Source organism: Nothoprocta perdicaria, unplaced genomic scaffold, assembly GCF_003342845.1.
Source record: "Nothoprocta perdicaria isolate Ctin4 unplaced genomic scaffold, notPer1 scaffold_70, whole genome shotgun sequence".
In the NCBI taxonomy this organism is placed as follows: domain Eukaryota; kingdom Metazoa; phylum Chordata; class Aves; order Tinamiformes; family Tinamidae; genus Nothoprocta; species Nothoprocta perdicaria.
In genome coordinates this window covers 1,441,325-1,466,675 of record NW_020455977.1, presented here as the reverse complement: position 1 = coordinate 1,466,675, position 25,351 = coordinate 1,441,325, and the positions used below count along the sequence as shown (strand labels likewise).

General features: G+C 42.7%; 1 protein-coding gene across 2 annotated transcripts; it reads left to right on the top strand.

Moving 5' to 3' along the window:
• The first annotated feature begins 327 nt into the window (after positions 1–327).
• DAZL (deleted in azoospermia like) lies at positions 328–14,649 on the top strand. Of its 2 annotated transcripts, XM_026050835.1 has the most exons (11): positions 328–471; positions 4,597–4,734; positions 5,008–5,099; positions 6,243–6,294; positions 7,495–7,561; positions 7,883–8,016; positions 9,034–9,111; positions 10,801–10,851; positions 12,142–12,246; positions 12,962–13,060; positions 13,896–14,649. In XM_026050835.1, exons 1-11 carry the CDS (start codon positions 466–468, stop codon positions 13,947–13,949), a joined length of 876 nt encoding a protein of 291 aa, XP_025906620.1. In that variant the 5' UTR covers positions 328–465; the 3' UTR covers positions 13,950–14,649. The 2 variants fall into 2 exon arrangements, with proteins under 2 accessions (XP_025906620.1, XP_025906621.1); XM_026050836.1 differs by lacking the exon at positions 12,142–12,246.
• The last annotated feature ends 10,702 nt before the right edge of the window (positions 14,650–25,351 follow it).

The window sequence follows — 25,351 nt, the reverse complement described above, 5'->3', positions numbered from 1 at the left end:
CAGGGGCAGCAGGGCAGGGGCAGGAGGGCAGGGAGGGCCCCGTGGAGCCCGCAGGGGCAGGAGGGCAGGGGCAGGAGGGCAGGGGCAGCAGGGCAGGGAGGGCCCCGCGGGGCCAGCAGGGGCAGCAGGGCAGGGGCAGCAGGGCAGGGAGGGCCCCGCGGGGCCGGGAGGGCAGGGAGGGCCCCTCGAGGGCAGCGCGGGCGCCGGGGCGCGGGGTGGGGCCTTTCCCCGCCCCTTCCCGGGGCTACTTAGGGAGAGGAGCGGCTGGCGGCAGGGGCCGCCTTCCTCTTCCCCCCTAAAGAAAGAAAAGAAAAAAAAGGAAAAAAAAAGGAGAAAAAAAAAAAGGAAAAAGGAGACTAGCCGGTGTTGGTTCTCTCAAGAGTTTTTGTGGGTTTTTTTAAGCAGGAAAAAAAAAGATTTCGTTTGTTTTTTTTAAGTGTGAGGGCGCTGCCTCAGCTTTGGTGAATGATGGTGAGTGTGCAGGGCGGGGAGCCTCGGCCATGGCGGGGGAGAAGCCTCCTTAGGTCCGCGCTGTGGCCGCGGAGAGGCTCGAGGGAGGAGGAGGATGGAGGGTGGGGCGCCCGCCATAGCTGTTAGGGCGCGGAGGGCCTCGTGGCGACGCCGCCCTGTAACGCGGCCCGAGGGCCCTGGCCCCGCGGAGCCCCTGCCGTTTGAGAGGCTTGGCGGGCCGGGAAGCCGGGGCGGGCGCGGTCCGGCCGCGAGGGGCCATGCGGGCGTCGGGCGCCTTCGCCTCGCACCGCGGGCCGCCATTTTGTGGCGCCGCTGTCGCCACGCGGGGCCGCGCGCGGCGCCTCCCGGCCGGCCCGAGCGGCGCGGCCCTGGGGCCCCTTCCCTTCCCCTCCGCCGCCGCCCGCGCTTCGCGCCTCGCCGCGCTGGCCGTTGAGCGGCCGCGGCGCGACCGTTGGAGGGGGCGCCGCGGCGGCGTTGGGCGCCCCGGCGCGGCTGCGTTTGCCGCTCCGCTCCAGTCCAGCCCGCGGCCGGCACATGCAAGTGGATGGCTCCTGTGGGCCGGGCTGGGGGGGCGGCTGCCGGCGGAGCGGCTCCCGCAGCCGCAGGGAGCGGTGGCGGGCGGGGAGGGCGCCGGGGGTGAGCGGGGGCTGCCCCGGCAGGGCCTCTCCAGCTGCCGTTTCTCCTTAGCTGTAGCTCCTTTAACTGTACGCGTGGCTGATAACACTTAGCTCAGCGTAGGGCCGCTAACAAACTCGAAGCGCAGTGTGGTTGTGGAAGCTAGACAAATTTAGTCGTTAAGCTGTATGTCATAAAACATTTTTTTTTYCCTTTGGACCTAAAACTAGTTGCTTAACACCAGTCCATCTAGCARAGCTCTCGCTAGTCAGAATTAGCCAAAACCCGTTATATGTTTTCGCAGCGTTGCTGTGTCGTTATCCCCACCCTGTGCGTGCGTTGGGGGAAACGTTGTGACGGTGCGCGGGCCCCCGGGCGGTAACGGGCGCGGGCTCGAAGCGGAGCGTTAGGGAGCGTCCGGGGGCGGCGGCGCCGGGGTGAGGGCGCCCCCTGCCGCCCCCCGCGCGCGCCGCGCGGCGCGGAGCCGCCTCGGCCCTCACGGTGACGGGCGGGAGGTGGATGTTCCATAGCGCCCCTTTGCTCGAAGATGGGAAGAATTCGATGTTCACTTCATTGGGTTGAAAAACGGAGCCCTGAATCTCTTGGCATCTAGATATTGATTCTCAGAGACACTTCATAAGTGTCAAATCATCCCATATAGGGTAGTGTTCTGAGTGGCTGGCTTCAAGACAGCTAGTTTGCTTCAAGGATTTATTTTCAAATTATAGAAACCAGAAGTGGCCTAGGTTTGAGTTTTGTGTAGGGGTGTGAATTTCTTGGCCCTGTTATATATAAAAATATAATTTGTACATAAGGGTATGTTATGAAATAAGAGGATACTGAGGCTTACATTGTGCTGGTAAAATAACTTCATATTTTTAGATGGGACAGTACTTGGTTGACTTGGCAAACCTTGAAAGTTTTGCGTTATCACGCTGGAGAAAAATAACTTTGGAAAGGGGAGATTTTATTTCCTGTCATTGTGCTGTAAGGCCTTCAGTTGTGTGGTRGGTGTTTTTTTCTTTCTTTTTTTTTTTTTAAGGATATATAACAAAGCTACCTTTTGAGGGTGAATAGTTTGTCTAAATGTCAGACTGTCCTTTTTACACTTCAATCCCTGTGCATAGCAAATATCTAAAAGAACTGTATACAGGCGCATCTGGGAGRTGTATCAGCCTCCTTTTGCATGTGATTTTGGGCACTTGCAGGTGCTTGTGCTCCAAGTTTTCCTCTGGAGATGAAACTCCCAGAGCAAAGTGAATGCTTCTTTCATCTCCATTCACTGCAGCAGACTCGAAGTAGGCCTGACCACAGTGCTGCATGTGGTGCAAAAGAAGTAAAGCTGTAGGAGCGAGCAGTTAGGTCCGCTCAAGTTTGCTGTTGAGTTGCAGTCTCAGCCTTTGGTTCCGTTGCTGTTTAGCTGGGGTTGCTGCCAAAGGCCAGTATTAGGCTCTCCTTTTGCTTCATTTTTGCCCTTGTATTGCATTGTTATGCTAGCACAGTGTTTACATGACTGCAAACTGAACTTGGATCAGAAAAGAATGTGTCTGAAAACTATTCCAACAATTTTTCTCTCTCAAGTCATGAGATSCAGTTCCTTGTGCAGTGGTGTGAAGAGCCATCCTGGCACAGTAGGAAGGAAGGGTGAGAATTGCCCTTTTTTCATTCCGAACCTCACTGTCTTATTCCAGCTTTACTGTTGTGCGCTAGTGGAAGTTCTCAACTTTTATTGGGAAGAGTTCCAAGAGAATAAAGGGAATAAGATGATGGGGTGTTTACAGATGTGGTAGTGGTCTGAGGTAGATRGGAGTGTAGGCAGGAAAGATGTGTGGTCTGAGGGGACTGAAGGCTGTCCTAATGTACACTTCTACGAGATGAATTTGAACCAATTTGATGGTTTGCTGCTCTCAAAAGGAGCAGCTGAACATCTTCCACTTACATCCACCTCTTCTACATTCACAGATGCTGAGAGTAGATGTGGGGCCTGCGCGGTAGCACGGTGAACTGATGCAGCTGTCTGAAATACTGGAATACTAGTCTGATGGAAAACTGTACACTTCGTATTGATCTTTCAAATTGTGTTGAGCCAGCTTAATTTGAACTGCTGAGGAGGAAGAGATGGGGCACGTCTTCATCCTCTGAGAGGTGGTGGCTTAGTGTCACACTTGGAGGGCTGAATTCTTCTTCTGTGTCTGTTATTTTGGGGCAGGTCATGTGTCACATGTACTACTTGGTGCTGTTTGTTTTCTCATTCCTTCAGCGGATGTGCATTTTGAATGAGTACTGATCACTCACAGCTGCAGTTGTTTAAATAGGAACTGCAAATTAAACATGCAAATTGTTACATTAGAAAAATTGAGTGCCAGCCATTGTGAATTATTAGGGTTAAAAGTATTGAATGCTTTGACTAAACAGTTGAAGTTTTGAGTATATAAAATGGGGCTGATGACTCGCTGCTTGAATTGTAAAGAAGAGCTTTTTAAAGTGTGTTAACATAGAGCTATCTGAAGTGGTCAGGTTAGCCGTCCTGTATCCTTAGCAGCCATGCAAAGCATGGCTGATCCTTGYGGGAGAGCAGAGGATGGTAGGTACTGGAGTTCAGGATGCTTTTGATATTCCTGTGGTGATTTAGTTCATGCAGCCACCTTTGTAAAATATGCAGTAAATTGCCTGTAAGGTAGAATGTATAAATAGGATAGACAAATAGGATTGAATGTGGCTTGTTCTGAAAAATTTTTTGAATGAATTTATTTCTTTTGGAAGGATCACCTGTGTGATTCTGAATGCATCTAGAACTTAAGGACTGTGGCATAAAGTTTTAGGAGCAAAAAGGAATATGTGAAGTTTGGATGTACAAATTGTATGACTTAAGTTAATCCGATATTCTTTTGAATATGCAGTGCATGTTTAGGATAATGCTGTGGTACAGACAATAATAGTTTTATAGCTTTTAGAGCTTTAATAACAGGCATTTTGCAGCTCCTCATGAAGTTTGTAGATTGACTTCTTTCCCTGAGGTGAGGATGAGTAGTGTCAATATTAAGATCTGTTTGTCCTGCTTATCACTAAATTGTAGTATAACCTTTCACATGTTGTGTTCTAAGGTTATTTTTAAGCTTCTTGAGAAATTTGAACAGGAAAACAATGGAATTTGTTATGTTGGTTAATCAGTTGTTGTTAGTTTTATCTTTAGTTGAAAAATATAAGTTTCTTGTTCATGTCTAAAAGGAATTCTTGAAGTTCTCAAATGAGTTATTTTAGAGCTTCCCTGTAGATGTGGTAATAGCACCATCAGTCATGAAACATGAAGTCAGAGGGTATTTAGTGTAGCCTAGTCAAAAACTTTCTTTTCTAGATGAATGGTCTATTTGAAATAAATATTTAGATAACTGGAAAATGCTCTTATTTGCCCTATTCATTTTTTTTCTTTCAGTATGAGTATGTATAAAACAGAGATACTGTAAAATACTCTACAATCCAACTGACGTGTTTCTGTTATAAACTTTTCAGTCTGCAGACGCGGAGGCCCAGTGTGCAAGCATCTCTCGGGAGGATAATACCCACTTGTCAGCAACCAGTCAAGGATATGTTTTACCAGAAGGAAAAATCATGCCAAATACAGTCTTTGTTGGTGGAATTGATATAAGGGTATTTAYGTGCACTTAATGTCTTAAGAAATGTATATATGGTATGCTTCAGTGGGAAGGAAATGGGAATTTAATGTCTGGAATAGAACTGAGGTTTTTGTCTGTTATTACTGGTATTCTGGTTTCATGAGAGCATTTTGGAAAAGGTGAGGTTCTTACCACAATAGGATATGGATTTAAATGGTGGGTGCTTGTGGGTTTTTTTTTCCTGCTTTAATGAACTCAGCAGTTGAATGTGTGTGCTTGAAGGGGTGTAAGACTTCATTTCTTTCAGATGAATGAAACAGAAATTCGAAGTTTCTTTGCACGGTATGGTACTGTGAAAGAGGTGAAAATAATCACTGATAGAACTGGTGTTTCCAAAGGGTAAGTAGAACATGAATATTTGCTTTACATTGCTGTTTTTATRRATGTAATTCTTTCATAGGTGTTAYGATGAGCAGCTATTCAGCAAGACACTTGAAATACTTAAGTTTTCATATGCTGTGGTTTTCTGTAGTAATGAAATAAGAGCCATGAAACTTTTAAGTCTAGAATGGCCATAAATCTGTATAATCTGCCAAAAAAAAAAAAAAAAGGTCTGATTTTAGTATATCTGTTCAAGGAGAATAGGATTGTTGTAATTTAACTGGTGGAAACAGTTTGTTACTTAGGACATCTGTGTGGACCTATCTTCAGAGGATGAAATACTGACATTTTAATAGTCAGGATAGTTTCAGTAACAACGTGGAGAGAGTTTAGTTCAGTAATACTAAGATGATGAAAAGAAACATACGAGTTTATTCAGGGCAGTCTAACTGTACTATTCCAACTCTTGGGGTAGGGTTATTKAGAAGGCAGACAAATTTTCAGATGGAGTATCATGAAAGACACCAGTGAAGTTGCAGCAAGTGAAATTCTCATTGAATGTATAGAAAAAATTCTGAATGACAATGGTTAAGCACTTAGAGGAAGGTGCATAGGGCRTTATTCAATAGAGTTCTGTCCGCAACCTCAGCACAAGCTTTTCCAGCTCAGAGATTAGCCCTGCCTTGAGAAGGAGGCTTCACCTCTGGAGGTGCCTTCTAGCTCAGATTTTTCTATGGTTCTATGAACAGTCATTCAAGTTGGTTTTTTTTTTTTTTTAATTTTCTGTAGGAATATAAAGTAATACATGAGCCAGAGATCAGGTTTAATTCTTCATAAGCTGCCAATTCTGTAATGCTTTCAAATGGTGTTCATTTGAGTAGCAGACATGGAAGAAAAAAAGCCTTGAATTTATTTCAATATATTGTAAAATTACATATATGATTTTCTTTCATCTGACCCAAGAGGATATGCTGCTAGTTAGTAGTAAATACTGTTCATACTGGTCTTTTTTTAGAATTATAAATTAATACCTGACTTAGTACTTGAGGCATACAGTAATACTCTTCACATATAGTTAATGTTAACTTCAAATTAAGTTAGAAGCTAAACAAGCAAATAAAAATCTGGTTACAGATTTTTTTTTTCTCCTGTGCTTTTTAGGTATGGCTTTGTATCCTTCCTGGACAACGTGGATGTTCAAAAAATAGTTGAAGTAAGCTATCTTTCTGTTAGCTGAAGCGGTTCAGCTTGGAGGTAYAATCAGAGGAAACTGAGCTTCATGCTATACAGTCAAATAAATAGGGAAAGACTGCTCAAGAACTAAGTTTGTTAAATTTTGTACTAGTGGTGAAGTAGAATCTTTACGTTTACTTCAACCAGAAACAGGGTTGTGAGTGTTACTCAGTTGAAGAGGGTGGTTGTGGGACTCCAGAATGAGTAAAAGTTCTGACAAATTGGTCTTGGTTAATTTTTGCTGATCCAAGATGTTTTTCTATTCCCCATACTATTTCATTCAAGATTTCTCTGTAGGAGATGGTCATCAAATAGAACAATGTCTTCATTATCAGCGAGTTGCTCTAATGGCTTGCTTTACAATCAAGCATAAAACTGATGTCAGATCACACAGGCTATCTTCTAAAGTCAGTCCAGATCAAACTGTAAAGATGTGTTGGTGGTGTTTGTCTGCCTACAACAGCACATGCTCCTCTGGATTTCAGACTGCATAGACAACCTGACTGGAAAAAAAGCAGAATTGATTTTCTGCAGGGCAGTTGCCTGAAATTGTTTTTCTGTGATGTTCCCAGATACTACACTGTCAAAACACTATTCAGTCATTGGTYTTAAAACTCTGAATCCTGCCTTCCTGGTATAACAGCTTTCTAGCACCCTCCAAATACTTCCAGTACATTCCTGGTATTAGGGTCACATGATCTTCATGGTTCAATTTTCCTCTTCCTTGTTTAGGAAATATGTTGGAAATGAAGATAAGTGGCCTTGTAAATTAGGKTTTGAGGGACACTAGATGTCATAGTCACTCTACACATGGCCTCAGTAATTCTCTTGAGGCCAAGATAATAAAACCTGTATGCTTAAAACAGTAAAGGTAAGGCACTGTCACTAGTGTGTGACGTCAGACTAATTGTAGTACATGTTACTTTAAGGAGAAGGATATACATAATAGTTGGGTAGGTCATGACTCGGTGAGTAGGCAAATGGATGTGCYGAAAGCACTGCAAGAAGTGAGAGAGGAAAGGTGTGAGGTGTTGAGGGAGGTGGGGGAGCAGAGGAGATGGGGAAAAAAAGGTATTGCAGTAGAGCCTRTTTGGAATTAATTGGGGGCTAGAAGTATCTCAAAATGAACAAACCACCCACCTTGCTGATTCCCAGCTTACAGAGTAACTTGTTCTTTCAGTCTCAAATCAACTTCCATGGCAAAAAGCTGAAACTGGGGCCAGCTATCAGAAAACAGCAGAACTTGTGTGAGTACAAAACTGATTTACTGATTATATTGCTTCCTATAGATATACATCAACATCCTTGCAAATAGCTTTACCTGATGTAGGATGTATATKACAATTAAGTTGAGAGTTCTATGACCTTGTGTGATGTTGCAGAGTTTGTTTTAAGAAACAGTCCAGGTTGGCAGCTTGGTTCTTAGCATGTTGTCTGCAAATACAGTATAATTGATAAATTCAGTCAAAGCCATAATGTAAAATATTTTAAAGCTTCTGTGGATTTAATTTACTGATCAAACAAACTTTAAAAGCTCTGTTAATACTTTTTTCTTTGCTTTAAACAAGGTTCTTATATGCACCCCAGACCTTTGGTTTTTAATCCTCCTGCGCCACAATTTCATGGTGTGTGGAGTAATCAAAATACAGAGCCCTATATGCAGCCTCCAGCTGTGATGAGTCCAGTAACTCAGTATGTTCAGGTAAGGACATTCATGCCACCAACTTACGGATGGGAAATGCAAGCACATGCAGCTTGTGGAATGTATTTTGGCATTCTGCTTTTATTCTGCTTCCAGCCGTTGTGAAGAAGTTGTCCAGAAGCTGTCTCTGGCAAGCTCTGTTTTGTTTCTCCCAGTCAGACAAGGCTTTGTTTCTGGATTCTTGCCATATCTTTGTTGAAATGCTGTATTATGGCCTCTGTTAAGACTGTGACCAACACAGGGCATATGTCTGCAGGATGTCACTTTGTTGATACTTGTGTGGGTATGGGCAGAATACTCCAGGGCTGCTTGTGCCTTCTGTACTCTTGAAYATATGTAGTATGTTCTCTAGTGATTTTTTTTTAATTTAATTATTCAATATTTAATGTATTCTCTGCAGCAGTTGTAGGTGAGTAAACTGCAGTGCTTCAGGAAAAGTCTGTTTCTTTGAAGCAGAGGGTTTGATCAGCACTCTTGGTGATATTGTAATATTATGGAGGAAATAGTTCGGAAGGAAGTAATTCTCTTAAGCACTTGTGTGCTTTTATTTTCTGAAGCATCTGACAAGCTTCTAGGTTAATGTTTTATCAAAATACCTGAAATAAAGAAATRCTAGCAAACTGTKAATTCTGTTGCTTATCTTTGACTCGGTGAAAGTGGTCTTCAGGCTATAGCCTGTTAGTTTGTAGTAGCTTTTTAGTTCAGKTGTATTTTATAAAKATACTGGGAAACTCCTGTTTCTGAAGTGACTTAAAGATGAACTGCATAGGTAGGCAGGATTTTTACATGMGTAGCAYGTGAGAATTCCACTTCTTGCAGATTTCTTTTTCTAATATGAAGTGTTTAAAGCCTTATCAGAAATCAAAGAGGGTTGTAAGGCTTTTGTAATCAGGTCTTCTGGAACCGGAATTCCAAGTCCTGTATTTCTAATTTTCCTTGCTTTTTAAATGTCTGTGCAAAGAGATGCATTTTTAATCTTATCTCAAACTTGTATTGAAGAAATGTTTTATTTTACAGACATATCCGTACAGTTCACCAGCTCTGCTGATACAGCAACAAGTTCCTGTGGGATATCAGCCAGCTTACAACTATCAGGTACATAATTGCTTAGCTTAGGAGGGGAAGAAAAAAAAGGTTATTTGGTGACTGAACACTCCAGAATGCTTAACAAAAGGTTTTTAGGGTATTAAACACTTGCTAGATCTGTTTCATTTAATCAGGTGAGTGTTGTAGGAGTACTGAACCCTAGCAAAAAGGAATTGCTTAGCCAGCTAGTCCTTGTTATTCTAAGGAGTTTCATTTAGGAATGGTTTTGCATTTAAATGCTAAGCACTTAATAATTCCAAATGAATTATCAGCAGGTAGCAGTTGTTTCAGGAGGTTACTTTAACTCGTACGTTGCATCCAGGCGCCACAGGGGCATTACCTGAATCCTTGGTCCTTGATTAGCTGCAGTTTAACTTAGTGAAGGGCAGTTTAGCTTACTGAAGCGCCCCACGATTCTCTTGCTGCTTGTCCACTTGCCAAAATTTGCAAGGGCAATAAGTCTATGGAGGAGTGGTGTCTGTCTGGGACTGGGAGCCTGGTTGCTTGTCCTAATTTTATGCCAGGATGTGCATCAGGGTCTGTGAAGTTTGTCTCACCTTGGTGTTCAAATGATGATTAGGTATATCAGAATGTAAGAGCTGTGATGATGTAGAATAAAGGATAAAGTGAACAATAATTGTTTGGATACCCCTAAAATACTCTCTAAATTGTTTTGTACTTAACTAGATTATGTTTAAATGACTCTAAAACTACCATAAAGTTGCTGAAAACTTAATTGGCTGTGAAGATCAGAGCAAATTTAAGTGCTACCTAAGGATCAAAAATTAGGGTTAAGTGCAAAACAGGGATATTTGCTCCTAAGTTCAATTCATTTATAATCACTTACTTCTAACCGTTTGAGGATTAAGGATTAAGAAACAAATATATTTTGTGTGGCATGTTTTTGACTATAGTTTTCTAGGTGAAGCTTGAAGAAACAAACTTGGATGGAATGAACAGTGTTAAATAAAGTCTGATTCTTTTAATTATTTTTTTCTTCTGTGATTCTCTGCTTTAATTGAATTGCTTCCCTACAGGTCCAGCTTGAGAGAAGTTAAAAAGTAAAAACAAAAGATTATGTTCTAATACAATATAGTAAGCTGCCCCCTTTTTTTAGACTTTTTAACAGTAAAATGTCTTTCAGGTTAGCAAAAATGTAACTTTCTGAATAGAAAGTTTTATCTCTTTTTGAGTAGCCGATGCTGGTCACCTGAATGGAGCAGCTGATGATAAGTTTTTATCAGAACATCAGAATGTGCTCTTGAACTCAAAAATCTATGAAGACACTTAATTGGAGAGTGACTTTCAAACTTGTGAAATGCGTGGGTAGGTGTGAGTGTGTGCACACATGTGCCTTTTCTTTCAAAGGAAACTTGCATCTCAAATCTCTATAGATATTTCCAGTTTTGTCAGTGTGTTACTGTGAATGCATTTACTTTCTAGTCTTTGGAAAAGGAATTTTGTAACTTGGAATGAGGAGGGAAGTGGGGGTACTTGAATTGGAACTAAGTCTTGTGCTGAATATGATGTACACATGTAAAAGCAGTCTTGGTAGATGAAAGACAGGGAAAATGTCCAGGTAAAGCACTGATGAGCAGAATTGTAGAACACGGTATGCAAATGTTGCTGTTACAGAGTATTTGACTGTGTAGGAAATAATGAGAATAAAGACTGATTCTTGTTTAATTYCTGTTGAAGGTTCAACCACAGTGGCTTGCTGGGGAGCAAAGGAATTACGTTATGCCTCCGGTAAGCTCGCATATATTGATTTAAATAGTGACAGCTTTTCAGCAAGCACAAGAGTCTGCCTGCTTGATGGTCACTCTTGACTGTGCTGACCAGAAATGTGTGGAACTCTGGTCTATACAGATCTGTGGTGGCTGACAAAGGAGCCAGTTTGTTTGGGATATCCTCTTTTCAAGGTGCTTTGTTAGGAGCTGCCTGGCAGAGCAGAACTGCCAGCTTTGTGGTGTTCCCTTACACTTTTTGAACATGGAACTCTGGGAATTYCATGTGGAACAGATTTGGTTCTTTGTAAAAAGCTGAAGGAAAAATAACTGGCTGTGGTGGCTGGATGCATCCTTTAGACTTACTTTAAAATTTGCATAATCCTACTGCATATTGTACTTTTCTTGGAAAAATTATAAATACAAAAGACCATCAAAATACTTAGCTCTGCAAATAGYGGTGATTAGTGGTTTAACAGCTTTTTAAACATTTAGGGTACTAAGGTACAGTCTGTAGGTGGTGCTGATGGCTTCTAAAGAAATCCAGTACTTTTTGACTTSACAAGTCTTTAACACAGGACCAGAATTGGTATTCACTTCCGAAGTTTTTAATGTGTTCTTTGGGCACAGTTTTATTTACTCAATGCAGTTTATATAAAATATCTAGGAACCGTAATACCTAATTTTCTTTTGAATAGTACTTTCTCAAGCTAATTCTCAGCAGGCCTCTGTAGAATATACAGAAAGTAAGTAGAAAAAAATGGACTATCATGCATGTATGTATTGCTACCTGCGATCAGATGTGACAGTTCTCCTCGGATGATACTAGAGAAATACTTCATTAATAACATCCCTGAACATCAAACACCCCTGCTGCATTACTTGCCAATTAAATGATAGCAAGCTAAAGGTGTTTTAGAGAACTTGTAATGGCTTCTATTACACTTGAAAAAACATGCTTATAGGAGTAAAAAGTGTTTCTAGAACTGTGAGATAGCTTCAAGTATCATTCCTTACAGACTCTTTACAGATTTCGTACAAGCAAGGAGCTTAAAGACTCGAAAGAAGCAATTTCCCTGATCTCAGGGATTTCTCTCTTGATTGAACCTCCTTGGTGGTTTTGGCTGTTTCACTGAAAGGATATAGAACTTCTTTAAACAAAAAGGAGGGAAGCTGGCATGACTTATGGTAGGTGAGGACCAGTGACARTGCAACTCCAAGCTTTTACCCAGTGTAGATTGCAGGGGAACATGTGGAAATAAATAATCTGTAGCTTTCACTAGCTAACAGCAGTATTTCAAAWACTCCACAGGTCTATACTTCAGTAAGCTACCACTATAGTGAAGATCCTGAGTTTATCCAGACAGAGTGTGCTGTTCCAGAGCCCCCACAGTCGTCTAGTAACAGTCCACAAAAGGTAAATGCTTTTCTAAAACTGGAACTTTTTGTCTTCATAAAGCCTTTTCCCAGAAACTCGGCCACAAGTGTGGGAGTGCTTGTTAGAGAGGGCCTGTGGCAGGTGTCCTGGAGTCCTAGAAACGAACATTAGAGTAGCTGCTGCAATCAGCTACTTAGTCCCCTGTCTCTCTGATTTGTTTGCAGTTTCAAAATCCTCACATTCCCTTGGAGCAGTTGGCACTTGTCTGCCACTGGGGGGGCTGTACAGTGCGTAATTTGGTGGCCTACTTAATGAAGGACAGCAGTGGTCTTGACTGGCAGGGCTTTGTTTAATCCCCTGAGAATTACAGGGGAATCCGCAGATACTGAAAAGTAGCAGACTGATAGCATCTCCTGCTCTGGTATGCAGATTTATTGAGTCCTGAAATAGCCGAGCAGGGTTTTAATCCCATTTCCTCTTCATTCCTGTGTTGATCAATAGTAGTCTCTGACATTGGCTTAAAGAATTTTGGAGTAATCTGACATAAAAATTAACTAGGATGCTACTGAACAAACCCAGCAACCTCTGAGGGTAGGAGTATGAATTTTAAATGTTTGAAGACTTAAAAAAAAATCTTGGGAAACAAAGGACTGTTGAAAGCAATATTGAGCAAAGCTTGTGACACAGATGCATGGCTAGTATTGGGCTAACTAGTAGCAGTAGTGTTGTAGATGTGCATGTAACTATATTTCAGAAATCTGTGGACAGGAGCATACAGACAGTGGTATCCTGCCTGTTCAATCCTGAGAACCGCCTGAGGAACACGTTTGTCTCACAAGAAGACTACTTTAAGGTATGTGGTGGAAGTGAGATTAAGTTCCTAGAGTAGAGCTGGCCTCATGTACTCAGTTACATGATACTATAAAGATAACGATGCTCTTACTTGGCTCTGTTTGGGATGTTATGGGTTTTGTTGGGTGGTGGTTTTTTTGCCTTGGTAATGCTGGAAACATCCTTTGGGAGATGCTGGAAACATCCTTTGGGAGATGCTGATTCCAGTAGTTGACTTCCAGATTCTTAATGCTGGAAAGAAGTACTGAAAGCAGGGCATGATTTTAACTGTATTAATACAAGACGGCATGAAAATTGTAGCAACCTGCCCATACGTATTCAGAGCATACCAAGGCAAATTATTCCTAAACAGCAGACTGCTGAAAGGGCAGCAGGTTATTCCCTAGCCCTGCCCTAGAGAATGATGAATTTAAATGTTGACAGCTGTTTCACCAGTAATGAGGGTTAATTATAGTAGTGTAAATTGACTGCATGTCAGCTGATAAATAAGAGTCCARGTCAGTAACTGGACATCCTGCATCAATGGGAAGCTCTTTTGCTGCCTCTGTTGTGGCAAAATAGTGGTTTCTGAAGTTTGAATGGCTTTTCCTTTCTGTTCTCTGTTACAATTTTAATGTTAAATTTAAGTTTATTTTGGTTCTTGATTTTTGACAGACAGATTGAGGCATCTGTATTTAGAAGCAGGAGCCACCGAAGCTGTATTAACCTGTCTTTGGAGGGCAAYGAATAGGGTACCGAATGCCTCAGGATACAGGGTTAATGAAACTAGTTGCTGCATTCTAGGTAACACACTCCAGTAACACTTTTTTCCCCCTGTCTCTCCTTTGCCATTCCAGGAGAGAAAGGTGCATCACTTCAGAAGAAGCCGAGCAGTGCTCAAAAGTGTTTGATCGGCAACATGGAAACTTGGAAGTACCGAAATTCATTATCTTCATGTTGCTGCAGTTCAGTTTAGTAAGATTTGTAGTATCGTGTATAACCTTTTTTCAAAAAGTTGCTTCAAGTTGGTGTTGATATTTTACCTGTTCAGAGATGTTTATTTTTGTTTGAGCAGTTTGAAGTTGTAAGAGTTTGTCAGTTTGCATGTTCTGTTACCAGTTTGCATGCTTCCCTTGCCTTGATACTAGAATGTTTAAGAGTTCATATGGGCAACACACTTGGTTAACTTAATGTGAATTTTCTTCTGAGCTTTAAGGTACAGTTTGTTGCATGTTACACTTAGTTTCTCTTAAACCACAATTCGAATATCTAACAAGTTACTAACTTTGACCACTTTACCTCTTGTAGCCTAAAAGCTGAAGCAGTTACTTGCCCAAGAGGTAGAATTTTAAAACTGTGCTCTTAATCAGTGGAACAGAAGACATCAAGTTGTAACTCAATTGCAGCCCTTTAAGTCTTGGTTCTCTTTAGACTACCTAATCAATGTAGTTCTGTTCATTAATGGCAATTTATATACCTGGAGTCCTGAGCATTACTATTAGTTTGGGGAGAGTAATTAAGAGAATCCTAAAATTCCTGTTCATAACTTAAGAGACGATGCAAGAACATAATTAGCTATATCAGCTACTCAACGGAGTATGCTTTTTTTTTTTACTGGAAAAATTTTAGCAATGCCTGTATCTTAAAATTGTGAGAAAATACTGCATTTAAAAATGTCTAGTTTTGTTATGTGATGCAAACTGTTAATCAAAGAATATTTGTAAGCATATTTTAATAATGATGTAGATTTTAGTCTTGTATTTTGAAACAATTAAAATAAATTTTTATTTTGCCTTGGCATCCTAACCTTCTAGTGACCTCTTAATGTAGAAAGAATTTTAAGATACCTTGTTGAAAGACAAGCAGCATAATAAAAATGTATTGATGCTTCTGAAGGCTTACAAGGCTCTATGCTGTCAATTACACACGTTTGTAGTACTGAATTTAGCTTGATAATAGGTCTTAGATGCATTTTTGAAAGAGTAAAATTGAACTGTATTTGCTTTGTTCATATGTTAGGTACTCTSCTGCTTTCTCCCTCACCTCTTTGTCTCCCCAGAGGGCTGCATAGATGAATCTGAGTACAGTAAAATGTTCTGCTTCAAATTTAACAGGAGATTGGGAGGTAGTCATGGTTGTAGAAAGACTCTCTCAGTAGAACCAGAGGTCAGTGAAATATAACATGGCAAGGGAACCAAGTTGCTGTGAATATGGATGGTCAGAGCATCATAATTCTAAAATACAGCATTTAAAAACAAAAGCTTGCTTCTCATGAGTGTAATTTTAAAAAGAGGAAGAATTTGGGATAGGGAATTGTACTCCTGTTTCAATAGCATATATTGACCTGAAAAAAACAAAGCTGTTGGCTTTTTCTCTGCACAAACAATGCCATGTTGCTAGAGATGATTTGTCACAAGTATGCTGCCATAATACCAAACCACCATGCTTTCTCTCCACTGTTTAAATAATACTACTGGTTTGATACAGCTAACTGCTATGTTACCATCTTYATAGATTTTTTTAACTTGTTACAATCGGTAAACAATCAGATCACAAACATACTTTTGCATGAGGTAATGCATGCCTAGGGCAGTTGCTTATTTTCTGAGGCCCCGAGTAGAGGAGGTGAGGCAGTGGTTGTACGTAATTACTGAMAGATTCAGTGGCCTGAATTTGTAGCCAGGAGTATAAATGGTCACCTGCAATACTCACTTCTGACCCAAAGAAAGTCCTGCTGTGATGAAAATGCCTCCATCCCAGAGGTGTTCTTGGACTGGACACTTGGACAGGGCTCCTGGCTCCTGTGCCCCATGTTACCTGCACAGGGAGGGCCCTGGGCTGTGCGGAGCAGCTGCCTGGTGCTTTGGGGCAGCTCCCAACAGGCTGCCCCATGTGGTGCTTCACGGCAGCTGTTAGAGGGCCCTCACATTCAGTGCTGTGTAAAGGTTGTACTCGAGTGGCAAAGAGATGCTAAATTGGGCATGCCCTTAAAATATATTGGGATGAACTCAGACTTACAATTTAAGTGAAAATATCATTGGCCAAGGTATATCTATACAACATRGAGACACAACTTTTACCTTGTGACCGTGGTTTCACTTGTTCTCCTTGCTCTTAAATGAAGACTGTTAATTAGAGCTGAAAACCCCAAACTGACTGGTAGGACCACAGTTAAAAGTCAAGCAGGTCTTTTCTACCTTGGTCAATGTTTCTCTTGTGCCTATTTGCGTAGATAAATTTACCAATACAGTGCTAAATGTCACGGATGCTATTTGAGGTTCCTTGATAATGATACTGATAGTACTTTAAGTTGGTTATCTCTGCAAGCAAATTGATTTTCTCAATTTCTTCTAAGGAAAAATGTTATATAGTCCTGCTAATGAGTTTTATATGTAGATCTTAAACAGGGTTGAATAGTGGCAGTTTCCCAAAATGGCATCTTTGTGTCGTCTTGCCTGCTAGTGGAGCCTGAGCTTTGTTTTGCTCTCCTTCCCTGGGAAGCAGACACTTTTCCACGGCATGGGACTGTGTTGGCTCAGCTTCTGTTTGGATGCCTTTGAGGCAGGTGGGTGCCTGTACACATCTGTGCAAAGAACTCGGGAGGCCTGAGCTGAGGAGCCAGTGATGCCAACGGCAGCTGATGCTCGCAGGGCACTTCAGCAAAGCGCCACGTGCGCAGGGGATAAAACACTTGTAGGTTCACGTTCAAATCCACACCCTTTGCAGAAGCTTATTTCCTGTCTCTGCAAAGCTGTTTTTTGAGCTATGGACAGGTCTGCTGACCTCACTTGCCGGGGCTCCTTTGCATCCAGGCATTGCCTCTAAGCCATMTGTGTTTGTTAGAGCCTTGGTTGGGTGGCTCTACACTCAAGGTACCAGCAAGAGGCAGCGTGGCTCCTTTGGCCGGGGGAGGCTCTGTTAGGAAGTGATGGGACACCTGGCTCTGCTCTTCAGAGTGAGTCACACTTCAAAGAACCTCCTCGGAAGAAAGAATGAGGCTTGATCTTTATGTTGTCAGCCTTGGCTATGTATCTTGTGTATCTTATCCTGGGGACAAAGACTCATTCTTTAAGAGAACTTATATTCAAGGTGGTTCAGCCGACACATAGGAGGTGGCACAGATGAAAGATGTCRTGAATTTACTCACAACAGCACTTCTAATATAATGCATTGAAGAAGTGCTTCAGCATAATCACTGYGGCTGTTCCAGCTCTTAGGCAAATACATGCTGTGTAGCAGCCTCGACTATATTTCTGCCCCTTACTGTCCCTCCTGGGCCAGCCTGGCTGCGTGACCCTGCACCCAGGCTGGTGCCTGCTTTCAGGGCAGCAGCGTGCTGCTTCCATGCAGCATGTGCTGTGGGCAGGGCAATAGGCTGCGTGACCTGGTGCCAGTCACAAGGTAATCTAGTTCTCGGCCAGCAGGTGGGGCGTTAGGCTAACAAAACCCTACCTAATACACTGGAAGTACAGCAGGAAAGCATCTGCTGGCGCTGGGCAGCCGGCCCTTTGTGATGAACACTGCACGTGGGGCAGCTTTTGTTGTAGCCAACGCCTTCTGCGTTAAGGAAACCACAGCTAAGAAAGGCAGGACATGAGTTGTGTCGAGGGCCAGAGGCCACGTTCTGGTGTGTGGCGGGGTTGGCAGAAAGGCAGGGTTTGTTGGAGGGTTTGACACTGGCTCCAAATACAGTGTTGGAACAGAACTGAGCCTTCCAAAGGGAATAGGGGCAGGGGAAGTGTAAGACGCTTGTGTATTCTGTAATTGTTACCTTATTTTTAACCTCCATTTTTAACCTTATTTTTAACCTCCATTTCTCCCTCAGTTTTTGTATTTCTTCACTTCACGCATATAGTTTAAAGGACAAAGCAAATCCTTAAGTGAACTCTGCAGTATTTCAAAGAGGTATAAGATGRAAATGTTTCGACCCTCCTATCTGCTCCCAGTTAAGTCTAGCTTACTATTCTACCAGCCTAAGAATTAGAGGAATGTTTACATAATTAAAAGCCTAGATACCTTTTAAAAACTGCAATATTTTGAATGCATTCACTCCAGACTACTGTTGTGCTTCCTTTTCCTGTGGAGCTATGGTTGAAYGGAGCAAGAATCTGGACCACAACTTTCAGCTGTTGCTGTGGATTTTCCTGCTCTCACGAATGGAAGCCAGAAATTCCCAGTGAGTGGGAGCTCAGCCGAGGGGTCGAGCCCTGCAGCCAGAGTTTCCTGGTGTTACCTGTTGTTTGTGGTGCTTCCTAGCACTGTTCTCTCCATCTCTGTTGCAGAGGGGGTGTCCGCTAGCAGGAGTTCTGCATTACTTCATTTTTCTTTCCCCAATTGCAGTGCCCTGTTTGCTCTAGGGAATTCCTAAGAGAGTTCTTGGAAATGTTTGCTTTGTTGGGTAACATGTGCAAGTGTAGATGACTCATCATTCCATGATAATACAAAAGAAAATGGTTATGTAAAGATTGAAGTACTGTAAGGCACTAGCGAGATTCAAAAATATGGGGGTCAWCTTCAGATTTACTTAACCTGCTATTTTAAGAACAGCACTGAAGAAGCAAAGAATAATATTTTGTTAATTTTTCTGCACTTGGTAATCACTGTCTCGGTTAAAAAGTAAGATCAAAGATTTTTCTCATTCAGTAACACAGGCTATAATTGGTAACATGTATGTTATGGAATAGAAAACAAGGCAAAGAAGGGGACCGAAGAATATGCTCAGCTTCTAGCAGCCCRTGGTTTAGGCTTTCAGAGGCTTTCTGAGCTGGAAGTGGAGTGCTCATTCCTTCCTCTTGGTCCCTGTTGAGGGAAGTAGCAAGATTGGACTAGAATAAAACATTACAATGTCATGTAATGCAGTGAAAAAAGGAATTGTACTTTTTAGATGAACCAAATATGCTTTCATGCTGGCTCTAGTTTGCCTTTACATCTCTGTTACAAGTTAATCATAATTAAGATAAACAAATGATCGTAAATAATAAGCAAATTTCTTCAATAGACCACCAGGCAGCTCTAACACATTTTGTTCTGGAATAGTGTTCTGAATATTATTCAKTCTTTCAACAAAAAGTGATAGAATTGCTTAAAAAGTCACTAGGAGAATAGACTCTGCAACACAGAGCTTTCCAAAAGCACTTGGAATTGTGTGCGTGGTTGTTCTCAGTGGTGTATGAATGTTGCCTGGCCAGCCCAAAATACCATGTGCAGAGCTGGAAGCTGTTCCTGAGGCCATAACTAGGATCCAGACAAGTTAAAATCAGGGAAGTTTTGGCATATATGACAAAAATACCTTCCGAAGGAGATTCTCCCTAACAAAGGAGGGAGATATACATGGTTAGTGCCCCCTTTGGCTGCRTTTTGATGCTTCGGATTCCGAGAGTGGGTCTCGTCCCAGCTCCTGGAGTGGCCTCCCGGTGCAGGTGGCAGGGCTCTGTGTTGGCAGCAGCCTCAAGGCAGACTGCTTTGGAGCAGCACGTTGCAGCCAACACCAAAATTGGTTTCTCTCTGTTCTCTCACATGGGCAAGCAGAGGATGGGACAGAATCATATTACAGTAGAGTTCATTATTTTGGAAAAAAAAAAAAAAAAAAGATTGTTGATGTGAAGTTACTGTTGAAGAGGTGATTGAGGATCTGGAGCCKTTCATCTTGCCCCTGGGCTGTGCGCAGGTGAGATGAAACGTAGAGGTGCCCGTGCTGGGAGGCCTGAGCCTCCCTGGGTCCGGGCCTTCGTCCTGGCTCGCTCAAGTGCAGCAGCAATACTGCATTTCTGAGATGCATCACAGGATTTTGTTCAGTCTTTTGTAATACTGTTTCTTGAGAACTTAGGCTGGATCTTGGGCAGGTGYATCCATTGAAACTGCTCTACATCTGATCTCCAACCAAGAAACAACCCAGCAAACCTGACTACAGTTTAGAATTCAAAGTCACCTTTCTTACCCCAGAGTTTAGAGTGAAGTCTGAMAGCACCACAGCTGTTTTCAGATGCATTTTTTTTCTCAAGGGTCTTCACACTTGTTCCTGTTACAGTAATAACCTGTAATGGGAGTACAGTCTTGTAACTGGAAATTCTTGGACTGTGCTGCTGCTTTTAACTTAATGGGTATGAACTGCTTGAGTGAGATGCTTTGTTCTCTTTTCTTTTATGGTTTTCTTTGCTAGCATTTAATAGCTTGCCACTTTCAGTTCTTAACACTCCTGGCCAATGCTGGAAGCATTTTGGAGCTCACTGTCATTCTACAAGCTGTTGAACCAAAATTGCTCTGAGTTCCTGGAGCTGGAAGGTAGCCTCACCACTCTCTTCATCTGTGCACTCAACCAACGTGCAGTTACATGGGCATTTTATTCTCCTGCTGCTCGCTGTTACCAAGATGCCTGCTAGTCTCTTGTTCCATTTAGGCCATCTCTTGAAAGTGAATTTCTGTTGAATGAGTTTTTAGAGCAGGTTTTCCTGAAATTATTAGCTGTTTGCCCAGGCCTTTGTCTTATTAGTTCACTTGCTAATTGCCTTCTAGGTTTCAACTCAGTTTTGCCGCAGCAGCATGTCCAGCAGTTGCCTTCATTTAGAACTGATTTCCTATTCTTAGCTTTAGTTTCCTGTAAMGTGTACATGAATCTGTGTGTCAGTTCAAAGGTTTTAATACCCTTATTCAAAGGGGAGTCTCGGCTGACATCTCGGTGTTAGGTAAGGCCATACAGTTGCACACCAGACATTTGGGAGGTGAAGAYGTGAAGCAAAGTTCTGACAGTTACTTTCAGTAACAGCTAACCGCAGCTGAGAAATCAACTGGAAACAGAAATGGTTGGTGGTAATGCTCTACTAACCTAGGGGTTTTAAAAAGCAGAAATGTGTGTGAACAAATGTGTAACTCCTTACTAATGGTGCTGAGTAGTACCCGATTTAGATATTCCAAAAAGGGAAGAGGTGACTAGTCCAGCTCCTCCAGAAACTTAGTTTCATGCTTATCAAATTCTAGCATTAGGCGTCACTCAGCTTTCTCCTGCACTAGCTCCTGCTACTTGCTGAGTTTTCATGTAGGAATTTCACTTGTGGTGTTTAAATCACYGTAGAGGTTAATAAGTCTGTTCATCTTTTACGTATGGAAACTGAGATGCGAGAGAAATAGTCGTTAGCTGCACGCTGTTACCTCCTTTAACTGGTAAGTGGACCCTTCTCAGGGGAAAATGTCCTGGCTTCCCTCAGCTCTGGTGAGAGCTTAAATAACCTGACAGAGTAGAAATTCTCTAACTCGTTGCGTTCTGGCCAGCTCTTTCAGCTGCAGCAACGTCAGGATGCAGTGCCTMTTGTGTGACCTCTGAGGGTCCTGTTGCTGCTCAGATTTGACCATTTGGCAAATGAGACCTCCGCTGGAGAAAAAAATATGCGTGAATTCAATAGATGGACTTTCAGTAATGCCTAGGCATTAGTGAAATGTGACCTTCTTCCCTTGTGTATTCCCTTGTGATAGTGATGAAGACGCATTTATATATTTGTCAGTAACCTATGACTATAAATCGATATTAAGTAGGCAAAGATAATGCCAACCAGCTTTAGCAAAGGCTTCCAAAACAACAACAACAAAAAAGACAAGTTACAAGTTATACCTGATTCTGCAGCTCTAGGAGTTGCCTGTAAATGGATGATAATAATAATAAAGTTTTAAAGATCAGGCCTAACAGCCTTGGACCTTGAGGACTTCAGCGTGATGATGTCTCAAGTCTGCTCTAAAAGTTGCAAATATCCAAGATCTTCAGGATCTATCCAAAATTTGTATCATAATTTAAGGTAGAAACATGAGCACAGAAGGACCATATTTAGCATTTATGATAGAGGCAATTTTCTACCAAAATGTCCAAAATATGAAATATGAATCTAAAAGGCAGCTGCTTCAAGAAAAAACAAGGAGAGCCTGACCCTTTGGGAGTGTTTTGGAGCAGTTTGTACTAGAGATTTGAAATGAAGAATAACAATAAATGATGAAAATGTGCTTAAGTGACTTGTCTCTCTGATGGATTTCTTATCTAAAACTGTTAGTAGAAGCTCAGTGGATACTAAATATGCCTTTGCGGAGTGTTAGATGGTAAATAAAACCATTAGTTTTAGTCTAGAGATCTTTTCTTCTAATTAACTTTTTAATGTTTTATCTGAATCTTTCAGAAGTGTTTCAGTTTTTCATCATTTCTGGATACCAGAAACTTCTAAWAAATTCCACTTATTTGAGGAGGTTGTTAAAGATGCTTTTTGTGTTATTGTTATAAAGGGTCATAAATATTTTCATATTCTTCACCGGGAAAACTGGAGTGTTACAGGAAGCTAATCCCTCCTTTGTAGTGAGAAGGGGGTCAAATGGTGTGAGTTTTGGAACAAAACTGAATTGCGTGCATTTATATGCTTCTTTCCTATTTCTTGCCCAAATAAGCCTTGCAATAACTGAGGGCATAACTAGAAAAAATACCCAGCCTGTGACTCSTCATGGATTTCTACAAGTTGCAGCCCTCTCTCCTGGTGCCTAACTGAGTGCGTGTATTTGGCAAAGCAGAATTTGTCACTTGCCCTGGCAGTAGCAATTTACACCTGCTTTGAACTTAACCCGTTTCCTCACCACGCTCCAACGTGCAAATGGAAAACCTGACTGCTCCTGCTCTGTTTAGGAGCGTGTAGAACTGCACTGATAAATGTATGGATTTACAAGAGGTTCTGTGCTGGATGGAAACAAATTTTATCCAAGCACTTGAACTGGGAGGTAAGCGCTCCCTAAGGGAGTTCCTAGGGGATGGCTTTTTACTGTTGATTGGGGCAATAGGTTTCTTCACACAATTGTCCAGATTCAAATACTACTTTGTAACAACCACTTAACTGTTTAGTAAATGAGTCATCTGGTGTTTTGCACTAAACTATTCTTCTGAAATATATATATTCACATACCTATAACAACTCTGAAATGTTTAAGATACTTATTTAGGTCTTTCCAGTTGATTAGATTACCAGGGAGGAAAATGTTGCTCTTAAGTCTTTTCTTTCACTAACATGCATTTCATGTGGTAATGAATTACTTCTGTCTCTCCTTTTATGTCAAATCAAAGCTATAGTGAAATAGTTATAAAATGCAAATAATCTGAACATAAGGAAACTTTACATATTTTAACATAAAACTACTAGTGAGAGCACAGTATTTTGGAGATTGAAAGTTCAGAGCTGCAGTATTCATTCAGGCTATAGGCTGTGCGTTATGTACCTTGACAGCAGGCACTTGAGTGGTCTTCGTTGTCCTGAATGTCTGCACAGACAACTGGAGGTGACGATAGCTCTGTCCTGTCCTGGTACTTGCTGCTCCTGTAATAGGATTTTGTTAGGCCAGGGCAGGAGGGGGGCTTTTCTGTTTCACAGATTTTTTTAACATGAGGTATTAGTTAAAATTCTCCTCAATTGAAAAGAAGTATCTTTAAATGCTTGAAAATTAAGTTGAAGAACTTGAGGTCCAAGTCAGTTCAGCTTGGCACCTTCTCTCTGATAGCTCCGAGTTCCCAGTTCYGGCTGTTAGTTACTGTCTGTGAGGTGAGCAGCAAAATAGGTGTTGGTGTCTAGGTCTGCGCTATGTGACCACTAGAAACATGACATTTGAAAGCAGATTTCTCATCTGTGCCTGATCACTGCTTTATGTCAGCCTGGGTTATCACCGGGGAATGTTCTCTCTACTGTTGATGTCCCTGTCTGCAGGTTTTGCCCCTACAACAGTCATTAATGTTGTCAGACATGCCTTAAATTCGCCCCCTGGGGCGTAGATCTGCTAATCCCGTGGTGTCGGCAAGCTCTGGTGCCCAGGATGCTCGTTCCGGAGCCATCCGTGACCTGATGGGCTTATAATAACCCAGGGGAAGCCGCATTTCCACTGCCTACCCACACACGTAGCGATCCTTCCCCATATGTTTTAACAGTAGTATGGGAAAAACAGCACAATTACATGGCCCCCCGATGGGGCTGCATGCTGCTTTTCCATACAGTCAGAAYGAGAAACCAATGAGTGGAGGAAAAATGATGAGGTTCAGAGACAAGGAAGAAGGGAAAGGAGCGAAAATGCAAAAGAGAAACTCCAAAGGAGGGGGGAGGAGGACGTAGAGGATCTGTTAAAGAGTACAGAGAGCAGAGGTGCAAATGTAAAGTGGCCACACAAAAAACACCCCTGATACTTGCTTTTAGAATTGAAAACTGACATATATTCTGCATTTTCCTGTGATGTCTTTTGCCCATAGTTACCTTTGCTTTTTGGTTTTTAATTCAGACGTGCCATCCTTCAAAGACATAGTCTGTTCTGATGTTAGGCTCTAGGCTACTGGCCTTTCATTAGCCCGTGCTGATGGTTGTGTTGTAGGGGACTTGAGCGTGGACAGAGACTGCTGCTACTGAGCAACTCTTGAGTAATTCTACATCCTTTCATGGAACTGGAGGGGAAAGTGGAGAGGGTGGTTGTGAATAGACCTCATCCGTGACAATATCAGTTTGGTCGCCATTGTTTTACACAGGGTAGGGAGAAAGGTGTTCCCAAGAGCGAGTGTGGTTCCATGTTTGTCTGCAGCCAGCCAGGGCTTGAAAAGGCTTCAGGACTAACCAGGGGTGTTTCAGGAGTTACTGAACAGGCTCCTGGCCTTGCAGGAGGGAAGGCTGAAGGCAGAGAGCAAAGTTACAGACTGGGTTTTCCAGGCGGGGGTTTGGATATACGCAAGCACCTCAGGAAAGACTGTGAAGGGTAAGGCTTGTTCTCCCTGTGGGGGAAAAAAAGAAAAAGCTGGAATGTAGGGACTCCCGGGCAGGATGGATGACAGGATGAGTAAGTAAGATCAAGGGCGACTAGTTTGGTCAGAAAGGGGACATTTTTAGTGCAAAGAGGCAGTATGATGGAGGCAGGGATAGGGCTTTATTCTCAGGTGCCAGGGCAACAAACTTAGTGCAGGAAACCTGGCAGCGGCCTGGCTGGACCCACGCGGGGGTTGTGAGAGCAGGAGCAGGAGCCTGCACAGTCCCTAGCAGCAYGGCTGGGTGACCAGCGCGGCCACCGCTGAGCGGGACAGGGGCTCTGGTGACAGCGGGCACGGATGGGCTGGGCTCGGCGCTGCCTTGGCCTCAGACCCTGCCGGCCGCGGAGGGCACAAGGGAGCGCTCTTGCTCCCGCGCTCAGCAGGAGGGCACAGGGGCAGCTGAGGAGGCTCTAGGCTGCTGGCCACCCCCTCGGCCCCCGGGACGGCCGTGACGGGGCTCGCGGGGCCGGGCCGGGGCCCGCGCGAGGGCGAGGCGAGGGGCGGGCGGCGCCGAGGAAGAGG